At 49.4% G+C, this 18,672-nt stretch overlaps 7 protein-coding genes across 7 annotated transcripts; 5 read left to right on the forward strand and 2 right to left on the reverse strand.

Annotated features, from left to right (window-relative positions):
• The first annotated feature begins 179 nt into the window (after positions 1-179).
• On the forward strand, positions 180-5,998 carry SWR1 (swr1 complex component). The gene has a single exon (XM_024908413.2). The coding sequence runs from the start codon at positions 365-367 to the stop codon at positions 5,621-5,623; it is 5,259 nt and encodes a 1,752-aa protein (XP_024759046.2). The 5' UTR covers positions 180-364; the 3' UTR covers positions 5,624-5,998.
• A 1,018-nt stretch (positions 5,999-7,016) lies between these two features.
• Positions 7,017-10,886, forward strand: TrAFT101_007837 (uncharacterized protein). The gene is made up of 5 exons (XM_024908412.2): positions 7,017-7,471; positions 7,591-7,619; positions 7,697-7,814; positions 7,875-8,022; positions 8,117-10,886. The coding sequence occupies exons 1-5, from the start codon at positions 7,424-7,426 to the stop codon at positions 10,459-10,461; spliced, it is 2,688 nt and encodes an 895-aa protein (XP_024759045.1). The 5' UTR covers positions 7,017-7,423; the 3' UTR covers positions 10,462-10,886.
• A 62-nt stretch (positions 10,887-10,948) lies between these two features.
• Positions 10,949-12,057, reverse strand: TrAFT101_007838 (uncharacterized protein). The gene is made up of 3 exons (XM_024901981.2): positions 11,595-12,057; positions 11,392-11,530; positions 10,949-11,325 (listed from the first exon to the last, which is right to left on the reverse strand). Exons 1-3 carry the CDS (start codon positions 11,730-11,732, stop codon positions 11,039-11,041), a joined length of 564 nt encoding a protein of 187 aa, XP_024759044.1. The 5' UTR covers positions 11,733-12,057; the 3' UTR covers positions 10,949-11,038.
• Positions 12,058-12,206: 149 nt separating this feature from the next.
• Positions 12,207-13,934, forward strand: TrAFT101_007839 (uncharacterized protein). Its single transcript, XM_024901980.2, has 4 exons — positions 12,207-13,000; positions 13,065-13,110; positions 13,165-13,481; positions 13,551-13,934. The coding sequence occupies exons 1-4, from the start codon at positions 12,398-12,400 to the stop codon at positions 13,881-13,883; spliced, it is 1,299 nt and encodes a 432-aa protein (XP_024759043.2). The 5' UTR covers positions 12,207-12,397; the 3' UTR covers positions 13,884-13,934.
• Positions 13,935-14,303: 369 nt separating this feature from the next.
• Positions 14,304-15,128, forward strand: TrAFT101_007840 (uncharacterized protein; the record flags this gene model as incomplete). The annotated part of the gene is made up of 6 exons (XM_024900460.2): positions 14,304-14,371; positions 14,439-14,546; positions 14,619-14,646; positions 14,702-14,733; positions 14,854-14,866; positions 14,937-15,128. The coding sequence occupies 6 exons, from the start codon at positions 14,304-14,306 to the stop codon at positions 15,126-15,128; spliced, it is 441 nt and encodes a 146-aa protein (XP_024759042.2).
• Positions 15,129-15,859: 731 nt separating this feature from the next.
• TrAFT101_007841 (uncharacterized protein) lies at positions 15,860-17,114 on the forward strand. The gene has a single exon (XM_024906839.2). The coding sequence runs from the start codon at positions 15,891-15,893 to the stop codon at positions 17,016-17,018; it is 1,128 nt and encodes a 375-aa protein (XP_024759041.2). The 5' UTR covers positions 15,860-15,890; the 3' UTR covers positions 17,019-17,114.
• A 254-nt stretch (positions 17,115-17,368) lies between these two features.
• TrAFT101_007842 (uncharacterized protein) lies at positions 17,369-18,421 on the reverse strand (the record flags this gene model as incomplete). Its single annotated transcript, XM_024906838.2, has 2 exons — positions 17,369-18,300; positions 18,355-18,421. 2 exons carry the CDS (start codon positions 18,419-18,421, stop codon positions 17,369-17,371), a joined length of 999 nt encoding a protein of 332 aa, XP_024759040.2.
• Between the last annotated feature and the right edge of the window lie 251 nt (positions 18,422-18,672).

The following is an 18,672-nucleotide window of genomic DNA, read 5'->3' on the forward strand; positions in this document are numbered from 1 at the left end:
TGTGGATACAACAGCTAGCAGCCCCACCAGTGCTGAAATGCCCAGCCGGCGCCGCAGAGCTTCAGCTGCAGCATGGGTAGTTCAGGTACCCTCCAGGTACACTAACCCCTCCAGTGCCCTTCATCCCATTCCGCACCACCCAACATGGCGCCGTCGAGATTCTTCCCGTTCAAAAGTTTTGCAGAGGAGACGGGAATTGCTCACAAAAATCGCTGCAGCTCTCCGCCCAGGCCTCTGATCATGTGCAAATTCTGTCCGAATGTTCGGTGAATCGCCACGAATCCGTAGACACCCATTTCTCCCCACCAAATGATAGCCTCACAGAGATTAAGCCTGCGACGTCCCTTAGCTCCACGTTGCTATTATGCCCGAGACCGCGTCGCCCGACCATGTGCTTCCGGACGCGGAATCTCTAGCATCCTCAACAGCGGACAGAACCCTCGCCGTTGACGCAAGTGACGCGCCGCCAGTCGAGACAGAGGGCCGAGATGCCGTGGCGGAATCCCATGCGAATGGACATGTCCATGACGACGCGACGCCTGCTCAGGCAAATGGCCACGTGCTGCAGACAGCAGAAGCCATGGACGACCATCATGACAACGACGGCGAGCGGCCGGCAAAGAGACAAAGAACTCGGAATTCGACTCCTCCGCCGCCTGCCGTTCGAAAGCTGAAGCCCATATCGCCACCATGGAAGAAGATCGAGGCCGACGGGCCAACATCATACCACGAGAACGGACGGCGCAAATCTGGCCGCATCAATTCGCAGCCTTCCCCAGTCGAGCCGCCCAGTACGAAGCGCACTACTCGGCACTCTGCCAATGGATCGGCCGGAAACATTCTGAAGGAAAACCCATTGCCGAACGGCAAAGCCAGCAAGGCTGCAGGAGGAGGCGCATCCAAACAGAAACCCACGACCAAGACCACGCCAGCTCACCCTGCTCCCTCCGAATCGAATTCGAGATATGCCTCTAGGAGAGGTGCTGCCCCCGAACCTAGATCATCCTCTAGACTCTCACGTCGACGAACTCCTTCGCCCCCACCACCATCCCTCAGGCACTCGACACGCACACGAAGAGGAGCCGCGATTGCGCCAGATACCCCGACCAGCGTCACTAAACATAATACGTTCGAGAGCTCCGGCAAATCACCTCGATTGAAGCTGAAGGTTGGGCCTCGGCTCACAGTGATTCCCTTGGTTCATCCAGACCAGGTACGCAAACGACCACGAATTGGGACGGATTTTGATGACTTCTGGGATCGAGCTGGGAGTATTCCGGTAGAGGAGGGCGGCCTCCTGATGTCTGAGGATGGGCCCCCGTATACGGACGAAATGGCACAAACCGATGCGCGGATGGTTCTCCGTATTGAGCGTGAGGTCGAGCCGGGCGGGCTCCTTTCAGTACAACGATGCTCCCTATTCGCACCTGAAGGAGAAGAAGAACCGCCAAGACAATGGGCTCGTCAGGACCATATGACAAGGGCCGCAAGCCACTTCCGAAAGCTCATGATTATAGAGCAACAACGGCATCGATCGGTAGCTAAAAAGCTTGCTGAAGCATGTCGTGAGGAATGGCTACGCCGTCAGCCCAAGTCTGCTGAAGAGATAGAAGCAGAAGCCAGAGCTGTGTGGCTGATGCGCTATCGCGTTGTTCTCAGATCACTCTTCGGTACCTGGGAAAATGTTCGTGCAGAGGTGAACCGGCGGCGACTGGCACAATGGGAAGCAGAAGAGCAGAAGAGGGTCAAGGCTGCCCTAAACCAGGCCGTCAGTTTATCGGAGCAGAAGCTGCAGGCTCGACGCGCTGGGGGTGTAGATTCTGAATCTCTCTACGACGAAGATGATGGCTTTGATGATCTAAGTGACAGTGCTAGCGGAGACGATGGCGAAATTGACGATTCGCGTCTGGCTTCGGCAGAGACCGACGGCAGTAGCGATGGCGGCAATGATGACGACGATAGCGATGTGATGTCTTCTTCCGAAGATGAAGAAGATGAAGACCAGAAGGACGCAGCAGATGAAGGCCTTACTCAAGAACAGCTACGGGCGAAATACGCTAACATACCTGAGTTGGTAGCCCCTGAGGAGCCAGAGTCGGTTGCCGAAAATACAGAAACCCCTGGCAATGTAGAAGGGTCAGATGCCGAGACCAGTGATGAATCAGTGGACATGGACGACGACCTGGGTTCAACTGATTTTAACAGCAGTGGCGAATCCGGAGATGAAGCGTCAAGTGATGAGTCGGGTTCCGAAGACGGAGCCAGTGGGCTGCTGGGGCTGTTCTTTGGAAAGTCGGAGCTTAAAGCAATGTCAAAGGGTGAAGCAAAGGCTGAAAGTCCCGAGCAAGAAGAAGCTGAAACCCAAGTTCTTACATCTGAGATGGACGTTACGCAACCAGACCCTGAACTTGAAGATGACGATGAAATGTCGCTCGTCCGCCACCCTGATTCTATAAACGGCGACGATGCCAAAGAAAATGGCGATGATAACAATGATATAAAACCCGCAGTGGATAACAAGCCAGACAGCTCGGAAATCGCACAACAGCCTGGTAATGAAACCAAGGAGCAGGACGTTCCTTCAGACCACACTGGTATGGAGTTGGAAAATGTTGATCAGGACACTACGATGGCAGATGTTCCGGCGGATTCGCCAGCTAGCGACGTGTCAAAATCGGAAGAGCTTAAAAGCACCACAGCTTCAGACAAATATGCTCATCCTGAAACAGAGCTTGCGAATGTCCACTCCGATACTTCTTGCGACACATCATTGCCAACGACAGTGGAAGCTAAGTTGGAAGCAAAGCCATCTAATAACGAAATATCTCTGGAAGAGAAGCAGACAGAAATGTCTCTAGAGGAGAAACAGACTGAGCCAGTGGAATCAATGCCCACTGCCACTGATGAGGCTACGATACCTGAGCCTTCCGTTCACAAAGTTGAAGTTCCGCCGCTCCTCCGGGGAACACTACGCGAATATCAGAGACAAGGCCTCGACTGGCTAGCTGGTCTCTATGCAAACAATACCAACGGCATCTTGGCAGACGAGATGGGTCTAGGTAAGACGATTCAGACCATTGCGCTGCTGGCGCACCTTGCCTGTCGTCACGAAGTTTGGGGCCCACACCTTGTCATCGTTCCCACCAGCGTCATGTTGAACTGGGAAATGGAATTCAAGAAGTGGTGCCCTGGTTTCAAGATACTCGCTTACTATGGCTCCCAAGAAGAACGAAAGAGAAAGCGACAAGGATGGAACAATGACGATGTTTGGAATGTCTGCATTACTTCCTATCAGCTAGTACTTCAAGATCAACAGGTGTTTAGACGCCGAAGATGGCACTATATGATCCTAGATGAAGCGCACAACATCAAGAACTTCAAGTCGCAGAGGTGGCAAACGTTACTGGGATTCAATACGCATTCACGCCTTCTCCTTACCGGAACTCCTCTACAAAACAACCTGACAGAACTGTGGTCACTCCTCTTTTTCCTGATGCCTGCAGAAAATGGTGTTGGAGGATTTGCAGATCTGCAAGAGTTTCATGACTGGTTTCGCAAACCGGAGTCACAGATTTTGGAAAGTGGAAGAGATCAGATGGACGACGAAGCGAAAGCCATTATCGGGAAGCTTCACAAAGTTTTGCGTCCATATCTTCTCAGGCGTCTCAAAGCAGATGTAGAGAAGCAAATGCCGGCCAAATATGAACATGTGGAATTCTGCCGGCTATCAAAGCGCCAGCGTGAGCTGTACGATGGGTTCTTGGCACGCAGCGACACGAGGAACACGCTTGCGTCTGGGAATTATCTCTCTATTATCAATTGTCTGATGCAGCTTCGTAAGGTCTGCAATCATCCCGACCTGTTTGTCGATCGTCCTATCATGACCTCGTTCCGCATGCGCAAGTCTGTAACTGCCGATTACCAGGCTACGGTAAGGGCTGTGCAGCGGTCTTTTTTCGCAGAAAGCCCAATGAGCTCTGTCAATTTGGCCTTTTTGAATCTAGTACCAACACAGCACGAGCATCTATCTACGATGAAGGCTGATAGCATTGCCCAACTAAGCTCACACCGCATACTTATGGATCTCCGAGAAGCGCAGAAATGCCGAGCGCAAAATGCTTACACAACTCTTGATCCAGGCACGGTGGAATCGAACATTGCTTATGTTGAGAGTGCTGCCCGATGGGGACGTTTTGAAGAATTGCAGCACTGTGTCTATCTCAACGCCCTTCGCCGCCAGCAAAGGCCAATTTACGGGAGCAATGTTGTTAAATTGCTAAATATTAACGCTCATAACCCTCTTCGCAAACCTCGGCCTCTAGTTCCCCGGAAAATCATGGACTGGTTCGAATCCGACTCAGCCTTTGTGCAAGCATTGACTCCATCTCTCGACCAGAGAGCCGATTCCTTGAAAACTACAATTGAAAAATTTTCTTGCGTCACACCCGCTGTCGTGACTCGAGATCTCGACCAGTTCATTCTAGGTCGCAAGGGCATTGAGGCATTTACGGACGAAGACCTCAAGCTATCAGCACCAGTGCGATGGGCGCCCTTTATGCCCAAACAGCCCCCTTCAGATCCATGGCATGAGGCCCGAATGCGTCTTACTATCCAATTTCCTGACAAGCGTCTTCTCCAATACGACTGTGGCAAGCTCCAGGCTCTGGACAAATTGCTCCGCAAGCTGCAGAGCGGCGGTCATCGTGCGCTCATCTTTACGCAAATGACAAAGGTGCTCGACATTCTGGAGCAGTTTCTAAACATTCATGGACACAAGTATCTACGACTTGACGGTGCCACAAAGGTTGAACAACGCCAAATTTTGACTGATCGCTTCAACCATGATTCACGCATTCTTTGCTTCATCTTGTCCACTCGATCAGGAGGACTGGGCATTAACCTTACGGGCGCAGACACAGTCATCTTTTACGACCAAGACTGGAATCCAGCTATGGATAAACAGTGTCAGGACCGATGCCATCGTATCGGCCAAACACGCGACGTCCATATTTACCGCCTCGTGAGCGAACATACCATTGAAGCGAATATTCTTCGCAAGGCATCGCAAAAGCAGATGCTAGACGATGTCGTTATCCAGGAGGGAGAATTCACTACGGATACGTTCAATCGCCCCTCTGTCAGAGACGTCCTTGGCGAGAAAGTCGATTTCATGAGCGAAGGCGTTGCTGCTGCAGATGCCGCTCTCGATCTAGTCCTTGGTGGGTCTGAAAGTAGTAATGATCAGCGCCGCGTTGGTCGCGTTTTTGAGCAGGCCGAAGACAAAGAGGACGTTGCCGCCGCGCGTGTTGCAGAGAAGGAGATTCTTGCTGACGATGCTGACTTTACGGAGAAGCTGGGTGGACCTGCCTCTGGCACATCAACCGCACGGCAAGGAACGCCGGCGGGTAAATCCATCTTTGACGGCGGCATTAGCATACTAGATGGCCCGGAAGAGAGCGGCATCGACATAATCGAGGAGTATAATGCTTGGGGCGGAAGATTGGGCAATATTGACGACTATATGCTTTCTATTATGACCGAGGAACTGAAGTTTACGAAACTGGAATTGCCAAAGGACAAGAAAAAAGGGAAAAAGAAGGGCAAAGACACAAGGAAACGGTAATGGCGGAGGTTTCATCAGTCCTAAGCGAATCTTGATGGCAAAGATAACGACCATTGCATGTATCACATCATTGTGTGTATAATACTTTTATTGTTGTTTCTGCTGTTGTAAGTGTACAGTACGGCGGGAGACCTGGGTGTTGCTTGAGTTTTTCAAAAAGGGCTTGGTATCATGATGGGAGTTTGGGGGCTTTGAAAAAGAAAAACCTTTGAAAAGGGCGACAGCAAAGTGCTTATTTATGTTTAGACTTGGTGGTTATGGCCACTGCCATTGGAAATGTGCATACTGAATAATCTCCCAAGAACTTGATCTTTTTCTTTTGGTGTTTCGGGATGTTTTGTGTGACATGCGAAGATATAAGTAAGTATTACCCTGTATTATATGGGATAGTCGTATTTGGCACAGTGGAAGGCAGCCAGTCGAGTAGTATCCTGCTGCTCGTGTATGAACAAAATTGTATATACCTAATATACGCTGGCTGGGGGTTATTTATTCATAGTCTTCCTTTGCATTCAGCCGTGTTTCTTTTTATATATAAACATTGTACCTACTATAGGCATGCGAGCGTCATCGAAATCCTACTACAGCAACTATCAAGCACTAACAGCTGCGAAAAACTCTAGGCAAACTCTTTTTCTGAACCACGTGGAACTTAAAATGTGCTGATCCCTATCTACCAATGATCCGACATCAGACTGTGGAGGATTTGAATTACACGCACAAAGCATGGGTAGCAGCTGAAGAAGCCCCAGAGAATAGCAAACCCCCTTTTAACAAAGTGCTGCTGCAGATCCCGCGAAGAAGCAAGAATAGCACGTCGACCCACGCCACTTTACCAGCTGCAGAAGATGTCACAGCGCATCTGGGTTCCACTGCTTGGCGACGCAATCCTAAACCTGGCGGTGTTAGCGGTGCAAGTACCGGGTACGAGTGCCTGTTCCGCACGGGGCATCCCGCGGTGGCCATCGTCGACAACAATGGAAGCAGCTTAATATAGAGCAACGCGTGAAGAGATGGCGACTTCTGCAGCTGTATTTATATATAACGGGTTGAACCAACACGCTCGCTGCGGAATACGAGATTGGCAGCAGTACCTGGCATAGCAGTACCTATCTACTACTACCTTACTCCGTAGTAGTAGGTACTAATAATAAGTGGTCTTCCAACTGCTACCTAGGTAGGTAGCAGGTGCCTAAGAATAGTAGCCCCTGCGCTGCAACACCCTGGGCGAGCCACCCACGAGGTACTCCCAGCCGCAGGTACCGCTACTTGCGCACACCTCCGTGCCTTAGCATGCTGCTTGGCACCCAGTGTCCGCCCGCAAGGTATCTGCGCTTCCAGGTACTTGCAGCGATGGTGATCAGTCAGCCCCCCGGCCAAGTCCCAAGTCAAGTCACCGTCACGGACCCCATGTCCCATGTCCCATGTTGAAATTTCCCAATCCATCCTTGCCTTTCGCAGACAATCTCGCTTCGAGCTCTTGCGACCGATCCCCAGCGGGGAACCGTTTTTCTGCTCAACCACCTCGCCGTGCGACGCGCCAATTCGGCCCTCTCCAAGACGCTGCCTCGTACGCGATCCTCACGACATCGTCGAATGCATTGACGCCGCCAGAGGCCGAGCCGGAGCCTGACCCCGAGCCCGACGCCGCACATACGCAAAGGGGGACCGCCGAGTTGCGGCCCGTCGTCGTCCCCTGTGGCCGCTGAACGAAGACATAGGGCCCGGATCCTGAAGTCCCTTTGCCTATCTATACCTGGGACGAAGAGAGCTCGCGCAGCGGGCGCCGGACGAGGAGGGATGCAGACGGCTAAGGGGAAGGCCGAGGCGCTGGGACGAAAGGCCAAGGTTGGTTGAGCCTCTCCATCTGAGCGGATCTGGAGGAGGACGAGGAGGAAGAGGAGGAGAGAAGAGATCACAAGCTTGGGGACAGAGATGTGTGTGGCTAACTGAGCGGTGCTGTATAGCTTGCCAATTCCTACCAGGAGCTCCTAGAGTAAGTTGGCCGACTCGTGGTTCACTCCCCTTATCGCCTTACTGCTTTGCTGACTGGGAGTGTTTCAATCTCTACAGTGAATTTTCGAGCAACGATCTCAAATCAGTCGGCAACTACACCCTGGGCCGCCTGATTGGCAAAGGATCCTTTGGTAAGGTGTATTTGGCCACCCATAAGCTCACTAATGGCTCCAAGGTGAGTGCCTCTCTCATTGGCGGATGTAACATGCCGATCCTGGCTAATCATGCCACCCAGGTCGTGTTGAAGTCGGCGAATAGAACCGACTCTAATCTGGCCCGCGAAATACACCACCACAGACAGTTTGTCCACCCACACATTGCGAGATTGTATGAAGTTATTGTGACGGAGAATTTGGTGTGGATGGTCCTTGAATATTGTGCAGGTAAAGCTTACAACACAGCGCCAGAGCCCGTCTCTGCCTTACTCTTTTGCTTTTGCGCATCCCGAGAAGCGAGTTAACACGTCCATTTTTCTAGGTGACGAACTGTACAACTATCTACTCGATCATGGCCCACTTCCTATGCCCAAGGTACAAAAGATTTTTGCACAACTTGTCGGCGCCGTCAGCTATGTGCACATGCAGTCATGCGTCCATCGCGACCTCAAGCTCGAGAACATCCTCTTTGATACACACGAGAACGTGAAGTTGGTCGACTTTGGTTTTACGAGAGAGTATGAGGGCCGAACGAATCATCTGCAGACCTTCTGTGGAACAATATGCTACTCTGCTCCGGAAATGTTGAAAGGAGAGAAATATGCCGGTGAAAAGGTGGATGTCTGGAGTTTGGGTATCATCCTTTACGCCCTGCTCTGTGGAGAGCTTCCCTTTGACGACGATGATGACAACGTGACTCGTACAAAGATTCTCACTGAAGAACCAAACTTTCCCGATCACCTTCCAGTTGAAGCGATTCCCCTTATAAAATCTCTTCTGTCAAAACGACCCATACTCCGACCAGGACTCCCGGAGATTCTAGCTCACCCTTTTCTGGCAGAGCATGCGCCAGCACAGCAGGCTATTCTCGAAACGAAAGCCCTGCCCCCCTTTTCTACTCTGTTGGAGAAAGATTGCCTACACCGCATGCGAAGTGCCGGAGTAGACACTGACGCGATCATCGAGAGTGTTATGGCGCAAAAGTGCGATGCCCTGGCTGGGTGGTGGACGCTATTACTTGAAAAGGAAGAACGAAAACTTCGCCGGAGGGAGAGAAAGAGGAAAGAAAGAGAACGGGATATGGACAAAAGCCTTCATCGGATTTCTGTGGCATCAAGTCGTTTCGAACGGATGCTACAGGATGTAGACGAAGATGGCGGCCTAACTAAACAATTTATCAAATTAGGAGAGCCAGCAATGCCCAGGGGTCGAGGGAGACCGGATCGCAGGAGCGCACACTATTATGATTTGGCGATTACTGATGTCTCTTACTTTACCGCCGAGGGCAGTCGTTCGAATGCACCGCAAACTCCGGATGAAAATGGCCGCCACCGTTCCATTGATAGCCATTCTATCCGCTCAGTTTCTACAACTCGCAACTATCGACCGATTCCGCCGCCCAAGGAGGGTATTTTACGCAGCGCTAGGTCTCGAGGATCGACTCTGCATCTTGTCACTACTACCGAATCTTTAGGTCTTGATGACCATAGTGCTCCACCGAGTTCTCAACAACAGGACGATAATAGTCTGCAAAAAGCGAAAAAGAAACCCAGCCAGGCGATCATTGCTCATTGGAAGAACTGGACTCATTGGTTCATCGAGAACACTACGAGAAGACGGCGTGGACATGAGAGGCGCACCAGTCGAAGTGTACCGGACCTTCATAAGAAAGAAGGCAGCACCAAAAGCAGTAATGACGCCAGTCCCAGGCCGCAGACTAGCAAAAACCCCAACACCAGCTCAATAGGAGCAAATCCTACCGCTCCTCTTCCCAAGGGAGTCATTCCCAACGGCCTCGTTGCTAAGACCAACGGATCATCTAGCTATGGGTCTCTTCGAGGAAGCGTCAGCGGACCTGTAGGGACACCATCTCAACAGCCTTTGAGACCTAAAATCGGCACATCACAGGCTTATAAACGCCAGTCATTATCGCCGTCACCACTGACGCCCCGAGGCACTGTCCGCCGCTCGTCAGCAGGCTTGAGAGGGAGAAAATCGACTTCGTCTTCTGTGTCTTCCGTGCGATCTATGCATCACCACCATCATACTCACTCCAAGGCATCTTCCACCAGTTCTACGGGTTCTGTGTCGACGACCAAGACACCGTTGGCTCGCGGACACTCGCCTCACCACTCTGTAAAGGTTCTGCCTGCCACTCCTACTGGTACAGCTTTCCCCTCCAATATTCGTCTTGTTCGAATGCCGCCCGCTCCTACGATGAACATGTACAACGAAGGTATGCCAAGCCAGCCGCAAGCTCCGGGGTCACCGAATCCATTTGGCACGGGCGTCATGTTTGCGAAGAGAAAGAAGAATTTGTTCAAGGGCCCGGGTCTTAGCTTTGGAGGTTCCCATGGACCAATGCGAAATGCGGGCAGCGGATCTCATTCTCACTCTCGAAGCGGTAGCGCCTCAGGATTGGGTCGTCATTCTGGAGAGATTACTATCCAGGAAGAAGACGAAGATCATATGGGCGGTGTCGATGAGGAGGAGGAAGAGGAGGAGATTGAGGAGGTCGATGCGTTCAGCCCGTTGGTTGGAGGTCCAGGCGAGATCATCGAGGAGCAGATTCTTGAAGACGAAGCGACTACTCCTACAGCAGAAGTGCACCCAGCGGATATACATAGTCCTTCGGCGATTTCTCCCAGAAATACAGTACTCGCTTAGTGTGGCTCGCTGCACAAAAGCAACTGATGAGCTTAGCCATGGCTCGAAATCGAAGTGTATCTGCTTGCAAAGAAAGCAGATTGGTAATACAGCATCAACATGGACACATATACCCAGAAGTATATGTGCTTCTTTTGATACCACCCCCTTTCCCCCTTTCCCCCTTTCCCCATATCCTATTTCTTTAATGAACCAACTTGGCGAAGATAGGCTTAATCGCTAGTGTATATTGCAAAATTTTTTTCCTCTTGTCTTACTGTTTCGACTTTATTGTCAGTTTGTAAAAAAAGCATATTTCTTATATGTACTATACCCACCGTGGTCATGGATATCTACGTTGTATTTTCTTACGACTTAGACTGAGCAAAGCTAGAATTTGAAAGTCAATAGACAAATTTCATTGGTTTTTCTTTTTCTTTTGTTGGAATACTTCTTTTTCTTTTCTTTTCTTTTCTTTTTCTTTTTTTTTATTATATATATAATGGTGTCTTTGAAGACGCGTTGCTGTGACATTGATGCTTCTTTTACTATGCGAGTTACTAATTCGAGGAAAGATTTGACATTTCGGTTTAACCATTTAATGGCTGTGTGCTTCTCTCTCATGCTGCTTCCTCATCTTCTCGACAATGGCCGATCTCTCTTCCCGCAGAGTAATCCAAGTCCAAAACCAAGCCATCATTTCGATAAACATGAATGTGAAGAGCAGTCTGTTGTGCAAGTGGTCGGTGCCTGATCCAGAGCCTTTGTGAGAGACACCTGGGCGTCTTGTCGAAGAGGAGGAAGAGGACGCGAATAGCGGCGAGGTAGGGCTGAAGGTGTAGGAGTAGAAGACGAGGAGCATGGAGAGGAAGAAGCGGAGAGGAGCTGAGATGGGCTCGAATAGTCAGCAAAGAGCGTCTTGAGAGTAAAAGAAGGGATAATGGGACGTACCTTGAGTGCCCCAGTAGTACAGAGCGCTAAAATCTTCGGGCATTGATAGCGAAACAAGATCACTGATTCCGGAGAAGCCAAGGACGACGGCTACGAGGGCCAAAGCCGGGCTTGGAACGTCAAAGCCACGTACGGCGGGCTGTTTTGCGAGTCACTGGATTAGCTGGAGATCTAGACGAGAAGCGAAGACGAGAAAGACGTACCATGTTCATGCTTTCGCCGAGAACAAAGACCAATGCCTGGTCCTCAACTGTTTTGGGATGCATGAGGAAGAAGTAGGCTAGGGTGAGGTGGAGGAGGGAGATGGAGGTGATGATTGTGGTGGAAGATATGAGAGCCATGGCGGGCGGATTTCAGCGTGAGCGTATAGATTCCAGGAAATGGTTGATGTTTGCTTGTTATGAGAGCATAGAGGTAGCTGTAGTTGATCGTGTGTTGTTTCAGAGTCTCCGTATACGTGGCACAAGCGGTCTTCCGTGATCTGTGATCTCCCAGAGCATCCGGCTTGCGGTAGGTGGATGTGAAGGAATGGCGCCCTCCCTCTGATGATGAAATTGGAGGATGAGTTCAAGAGGGAAGAAGCAGAAGAAGAACCGGCTTTGGTGAAATTGAAAGGAAGAGTAAGTGATGATTGGCGTCACATGCTTGAGCACCTTGAAATGTTGAAGCCAGGAGCTTCAATAGTCCTTATCGATTAGAGCTTTAGGGGCTGCTGAAGGAAAAGCATAACGGCGCTCTGTGTGGCGCTGCGGCTGTGGCGCATTCAATGTGTGAGAGTACATGTACCAAGTACTGTTTGGCGACAGGAGCTGAATGAATGGAACGACGACGGGGCAGCGAGATTGCTCGTTCGATAAACCAAGCACTACTACTAATTGATGCTTATCCTGCATTGTATTCCTCGTTGAAAGTTTTGATTATAATTGACTTCTTCGCTGCATTGCACTTTGTATGAGCAGACCGAAGCACATCTCCGCGGCCAATTCTCAACAACACGCTTGCCATAATGAGCGCTTCAGACGCTGAGGCGCCAAAGCTGGACAAGGCGCGGCACATCAAATACTGGCAGCGATGCCATAAGACATTTCTCCCGACAGCCTACACTGGAAGCGACTCAACGAGACTCACATTTGCCTTCTTTATCATCTCTGCGCTCGACATCTTGTCCGTCCCGCTCACAGCCCAGGATCGGGCAGCAGTGCGAACCTGGGTTTTGAGTCTCCAGCACCCAGATGGAGGCTTCTGCGGAAGCCCAACTCATGCCATGGCGGGCGAAAATGCTTCCAAAGGCTCGGCCAACATAGCGGCTACTTTTTTCGCTCTGATATTGCTGGGCATGGCGGCGGAGACTGAAGAGGAGCAGCGCTCGGCGTACGCTGGGGTTGATCGCAAGGCGGTGCTGCTCTGGCTGAGAAAGCTGCAGAGGAGCGATGGGAGCTTTGGACAGGTGCTGTGGGAGGGCGAACCAACGGGTGGAAGGGATACGCGCCACAGCTATCTGGCAAGCTCTATACGATGGATGCTGCGGGGCTCCGTTCAGAAGGGGGATGAGAATTGGGTGGAAGATATTGATGTTGAAAGGATGACGGAGTATATCAGGAGTCTCCAGGTGATTCCCCTACCCTTGAGATGCTGTATAAGTTATGGGTGTGATATTGACTATGAGGTGGTAGACTTATGATGGCGGTATTGCAGAGTCTTCGACAGAGGAGTCTCACGGTAAGTATTTGCTACATATTGGGTGACTTGAGTTAGTATACTAATGTTGTATAGCCGGATATGCATATTGCGCCATTTCGGCACTATCTTTGCTCGATAGGCATCCTGATACAACGGCAGATGCAAAACAGGCCATGAACAGCGGCATCGCAGATCGTACCAAGTTACTCAAGTTCCTTGCGCACAGACAATTCAAATGTTTGTCAAACACAGAGGCCATTGCAAGTGACGGGGGCACAGGGGAGAACTATCTCGAGGCTAAACTCGGAGATCTGAGTCTTGATGGGGAGCGCGCGTACACGGGATTCAACGGCAGGTGGAACAAGAAAGCCGATACCTGCTATACGTGGTGGGCTTGTAGCATGTTCAGGGTGAGTTTGATAGCTCTCGGTATTTGTCTTCAGAGTGAAGCTAACGAAATGGATTACCCTAACTCTTAGTTACTTGATGCTGATTATGTCTACGATGCGGTGCCGACTGGCAACTACTTACTGGACATTACACAGCATATCATTGGCGGATTCGGCAAAGCTGTCGGTGAGCCTCCGGATATCTACCATTCTTACCTTGGCTTAGCCACGGTGGGTTTGATCGGTGGACATGATTTGAAGGAAGTCGATGCGGGCTTGTGTTGTAGCAAAGACGCCGCTCGGAAGATTGAGATGGCGAGAGAAGGGTTGTTGGAGTCTTTGAAGAAGCAGAGTGAGCAGCGCGGTGGATGGGGGGCTGATGAGTTTTGGGGTAAAGCTGCAGAAATGGTTAAAGTGAAATAAATGTTTACTAGTTTTGTAATTGGGGCATTGCAAATAAAATACACAATGTTATATATTAACTGGTTAGTGTGAAGATTTGGGTGGTGTTGTGTAAGTCGAGCTGGATGCTGTGGAAAGGTAGCTGCAATAGCTGCTTCTGGGGCATGGATATGTTGGTGTTAATATTTTGAAAAATTCATATTAGTGTTGAATTGCTTTCTATGTCAATTGCATTCCTAGAATCTAATAGCCAATAGTATTCTAATTTATTTTGTCTATCGCAGCCAACATGAAATCTCACCGAGCTTCAGCGCTAGACGGAATGACGTAACGCGGTGGTTCGATTGAAGTCAATGCTGCAAAGTTGAGCTGCCGACATTCTTCCGGCTTCAACATCCGCATCTGCCAGCGACATTCATTATTAAGAACGCCAGCGAAAGCATGTCTTCAGAACCGCAGACCACCGAAAAAGGTCCCTGGACCGAGGAGACGAAGAATATTTTCGAAGGGTAATTGCCGCGCACTGGCTATCCGCGCTCTCTGCATAGCTTTTACTGACAATTGGCAATCTCGCAGAAAATCCAAGAGCCAATTCTACGATCCGTGCCAGGAAGCGGCGCAGCGCAGCTACAAATGCCTCTACCGGAATAACGGCGACAAGGCAATGTGCGGAGAATACTTCCAGTACGTTTTACGATACTAGCTGTGGGATTGGCAGCTATACGGCTGTGGAGATTGGGCTGACGTGTGGTTTAGGGCGTATCGCGATTGTAAATCGGCTTGGGTATGTTTGGTACGCACCCTGATCTGGACATGTAAAGCGCTAATGCATTGAGTAGTTGGAGAAGAGAAGGAAAGAGAGAGGAACGCTGTGGTGATACGATATATTTTTCTTGGGCGGAGACGATTGGCCGTTGAATCGAATCGACGAAGCGATGGCTAGTGTATATATGGAGATGGCTATTTAAGGGAACGAAATATTGTAAGATAGAGAAGATATAAGTGTAAGTCTAGTGTATTCGATCTGTGGCTACTCTCCCTACTCAACTCGCGTACTGACATTGCATGGGGTAGAATGATTCTGCAATGTATGGATGCTTTGAAGCTACAGATAACTACGCCACTCTTTTATTCTTTGAGCGTTATTCTATTATATATATGGACGATGCTGCATCAAGTTTCAGACTCGGAGGTAACAAGAATGGCGTCTTCACTGATGCATACAAACTCTATGTGTCTGTTGAACAGCTAAATCGAGCTTTTTGAAGATGTTGATGGTAGCTGTTATGCGTGATTCGAGGTTTAACAACGTCCGAAAGTTCTCTTTTTAAAAAAGCTCGATTCAGCCAACTGTTCAACTTTCAACGCATGCTAAAACTTGATACAAATAATTATTACTGAGCTGAGCTTTTAGTAGTTCGAGGCTGTCTTCATATATTTCACCGGGGCTGAGGTTTGAATGGGATCTTAGATAGGAGAGATCTTATCTCAATTCGTCTTTGTTTACGCCTTTGCTGGTTTTTCCATAGTGACTATCCGAATAAGCCGGTACACCCTCGCTATTCGGAATTATCAAATGTGAGCCACTTGTCTGTTCTAGTGATTGCAGATTGTGGCTTTCAATGGCGTTCTATGTGAGTTTCTACATGTCCGTTGTTTTTCAGCTCTAACCCACTTACCACGCATAGCTATATGCAAGCCCGGCGCTTCCATGCCTATGAGATCATGGCGCCGCCACAGAGTAGCCTGACTCGGTTATATACTGTTGAGACACATGTAGCTGCAACCTAATCTCCTCTGCAATTTTCCCCAAATCATTTGGAAATACACCTGAGCAGCACCTCCAGAAACCAGTGAACCAATAGGGTTTAGTATTCTTGGTCTAACCAAGCTAGAGCTGCTGCTCTGCCTACGTGTATATAATAACTTTAAGCGGTCGCGCTCTACGTTGCCACTTCATTGACTATCTTCACTTTTCTATACTATTGATGATTGTCTCTAAACACTCTTCGAAAACAGAGACAAAGCATGGCGCAAAATGGACAGCAGATGCAAGTTGGACAGGGGGCGCAAGATGGACAACAAGCGCCAATTGAAAGACATGATACGAAAATTACACAGGACGATGCCGAACGTCCGATATTTATCGTTGTCCCTGGGATAATGGGGACGGAACTCCTTGTTCGCGATAAACATTGGGCTTGGAATATTGAAAAAGCTGCCGGCGCGAAATATGGGTGGTATAAAGCCAAGGAATTGGGAATCGAGAACAAATTAACCGTAGGAGAGCTTTTGGATCAAGGGTTGGATTACATCGAAGTTCCCGGCTATGGCTGGTTCCTTGAACATTTGTCTGGATATGGAGATGTTTACTACTACGCCTACGACTGGCGCCATCGCGTCCAATACCACGTAGCGCCTTGTGCGAAAGGCATTCTAGCATTGCGCGAGAGCAATCCTGGCCGTCGACTAATTCTTATTGGGCATTCAATGGGAGGACTCATCTGTAGGAGGGCACTCGCCATGTACGACGGAGTAGAAGGGGCCATCGCCAACTTCGTGCCTCTCGGTGTGCCTGTTGGAGGCTCAACCATGGCCGTAGAGCGGGCTTACAACGGCTTTGGCTGGTGGCTCCCCAATCGACGCAAGCTTACACAGGTGCTGCAACAGTTTGGCTCCATCATGGATGATCTGTGGCCTAGATACCCGTGGTTGCGTGAGCATGGAAAGACTGGTCTTGTAGACAGGCCACCACCTGACAAGCCAACACGACCTCCTCCTGCGTACGAACTGTCTTATGCGTGGAAACAATACGTTTCTCGCCATCACCATGGAGTGCATGTGAAGGGCCATAATGTCGAGACAGCCGCGGTACACCTCCACGAACTCGAGGTAGAGGCAGACTTTCGGGCCAAAACGGTGGGATATCATTGTGATAAGATCCACACGCCACATACTATGGAGGAGAGGTCGAAGTCTACGCAAAAGGTCCTTGGGAGGTACAAGCTTATGGAGGATGAGCATAGAGATGGTGACGGCACAGTGGTGGCTCACGCGAGCATTGGCATACCTACTAAGCACAAGGTGAAGCATCAGCACTTTGTGGCGGATGAGATCATGGTGAAGGAGATTGTGGCCCTGGCCCAAGCGCTTTAGCTCGGAGGGGCGCTGGTGGAAGAGGAGATATAATTTCTCAAACTGGGGAGGTCGCATGAATGTGTTGTATTGGGAATGGAATGAATTGGCGATTTGGGTAATGCTGTTCAAAAACTACGTTTGCCTGGGCTAACGCAGGCGATATGATATGTAACTTTGAATGTTTCTGTCTTTTAAGTATATTAGCATAATATCCTCTGAAATGACTCATAAGTGCAAAATAAAGCTGTTCCGCTCGGTAAGATTTCCTATTAGACTCGTCCCCCTTTGGGGAGAGCTGCGATATAGCTTACAAACGAACCGAGATCTCTGGAAATATGTATTCGTAATGAATTCATAAAGATGTAAAACTATCTTGTACCTGTATACTTATTCGCAACCATCCACTCCTTGATAGATTTGAGTCTGGTGGGATACACTTCATTAGCATACGCCTCCGCTTCCTTCTCCCTCTTAGGATCTCGAGTGTGGTCATTATATTTCCAGTAATTCCACCAAGCGCCAAACGTGCGCCTCCATGTAAACGTGGTATCGTCATCTGAAAGCCCGCTGTCAGGAAACTTAGTTTCTGGGGCCCTAATCACTCGCAGTCTATCGAACCACTCGTCTTGTGTCAAGTCCTTGAACACTGCTTGCTTCCCCGTGGTCTCTTCGAATGCTTGCACCAAATCTTTATAGCTCGTATAAAGAAGACCCCAGTCTAGCTTTTTGCCAATGGCGGCCTCTGGATGCTCGAATATCCATCGTACGCGAGCGCCGTAGTCTTCTAAAGGTATAAATGGGATGTTGCCGTCCCCAATGGGCGCGGCGAACTCATATACGCCATCATCCCGAACTCGTGGTTTGAGTAGTGTCCATAGCATCTCGGCATAAACGCCACCATATAAAATAGACCATGGTAGAATGTCTGTTGGCTGGCTGGAGAGCCAGTCAGACAACCGCCCTGAAATTGCCCCGTGTGCATTTCGGAATTCTTCCTTGTATCCGTGAGCTTTGTATCTATTTATACTACCTGGCAAAATGAAGAGTTTCAATCCACTTTGGACAGCTATTTCATATGCGCGAAATGTCCAAAAGTAAACGAATGGCTCGGTAACAGCAAACGAATTCATGTTGAAGTATACTCCATCTTGGTTTGCGAGTATACTTCTGATGCCAGCCTCGGTCAAGTAGTCAGCCTGCAGCAGTTTGACGTTTGACAGGGCTCCAACAGCCTGAGCTTCGGCAGAAGATGGGTTTCTAGTAGGAACGGTGATCTCAAATGTTCCAGCTTTCGAAAGATCTGCCTTTTTATAAGCTTTTAGCTATACAAGCGAAAGAACGGATGTTTACTTACTCCTCACAACGCTCGAACCTTGAGCTCCTGTTCCGCCAAGAATAGCAACTCGTTTAATAAGTGCCATATTAATAACCTTTCTTAGAAGAAGATGATAATAAGAGTTGGTTTTGTATTGTAGGTGTGCTGGATTATCTTCTTGACGAAGTAAGTTTCCGGCGAGAGAAGTATTTATATTTCTCATCACCCTCATAACCTGCCTTATATATCAATAGAACAGTACTCCTTTTAATGGTAAGAAATGCCTCTTCTAATGACAAATGATTATGGAGCAATTTGTCAATGAAATTGCGATACGTAGGACATCGCTTCTAGTAA

This window comes from Trichoderma asperellum, chromosome 4 (assembly GCF_020647865.1).
Source record: "Trichoderma asperellum chromosome 4, complete sequence".
Taxonomy (NCBI): domain Eukaryota; kingdom Fungi; phylum Ascomycota; class Sordariomycetes; order Hypocreales; family Hypocreaceae; genus Trichoderma; species Trichoderma asperellum.

Excerpts from the sequence above, each read along its gene's own strand:
- TrAFT101_007837 (XM_024908412.2), top strand. The coding sequence starts at position 7,424 with ATGCAGACGGCTAAGGGGAAGGCCGAGGCGCTGGGACGAAAGGCCAAG. Across the intron at positions 7,472-7,590 it reads CGCTGGGACGAAAGGCCAAG|CTTGCCAATTCCTACCAGGA; the intron begins GTTGGTTGAGCC and ends GGTGCTGTATAG. Across the intron at positions 7,815-7,874 it reads AGCTCACTAATGGCTCCAAG|GTCGTGTTGAAGTCGGCGAA; the intron begins GTGAGTGCCTCT and ends CATGCCACCCAG.
- SWR1 (XM_024908413.2), top strand. The coding sequence starts at position 365 with ATGCCCGAGACCGCGTCGCCCGACCATGTGCTTCCGGACGCGGAATCT.
- TrAFT101_007839 (XM_024901980.2), top strand. The coding sequence starts at position 12,398 with ATGAGCGCTTCAGACGCTGAGGCGCCAAAGCTGGACAAGGCGCGGCAC. Across the intron at positions 13,001-13,064 it reads AGTATATCAGGAGTCTCCAG|ACTTATGATGGCGGTATTGC; the intron begins GTGATTCCCCTA and ends ATGAGGTGGTAG. Across the intron at positions 13,482-13,550 it reads GGGCTTGTAGCATGTTCAGG|TTACTTGATGCTGATTATGT; the intron begins GTGAGTTTGATA and ends CCTAACTCTTAG.
- TrAFT101_007841 (XM_024906839.2), top strand. The coding sequence starts at position 15,891 with ATGGCGCAAAATGGACAGCAGATGCAAGTTGGACAGGGGGCGCAAGAT.
- TrAFT101_007838 (XM_024901981.2), bottom strand. The coding sequence starts at position 11,732 with ATGGCTCTCATATCTTCCACCACAATCATCACCTCCATCTCCCTCCTC. Across the intron at positions 11,531-11,594 it reads TCGGCGAAAGCATGAACATG|CCCGCCGTACGTGGCTTTGA; the intron begins GTACGTCTTTCT and ends CTCGCAAAACAG. Across the intron at positions 11,326-11,391 it reads GTACTACTGGGGCACTCAAG|CTCCTCTCCGCTTCTTCCTC; the intron begins GTACGTCCCATT and ends AGCCCATCTCAG.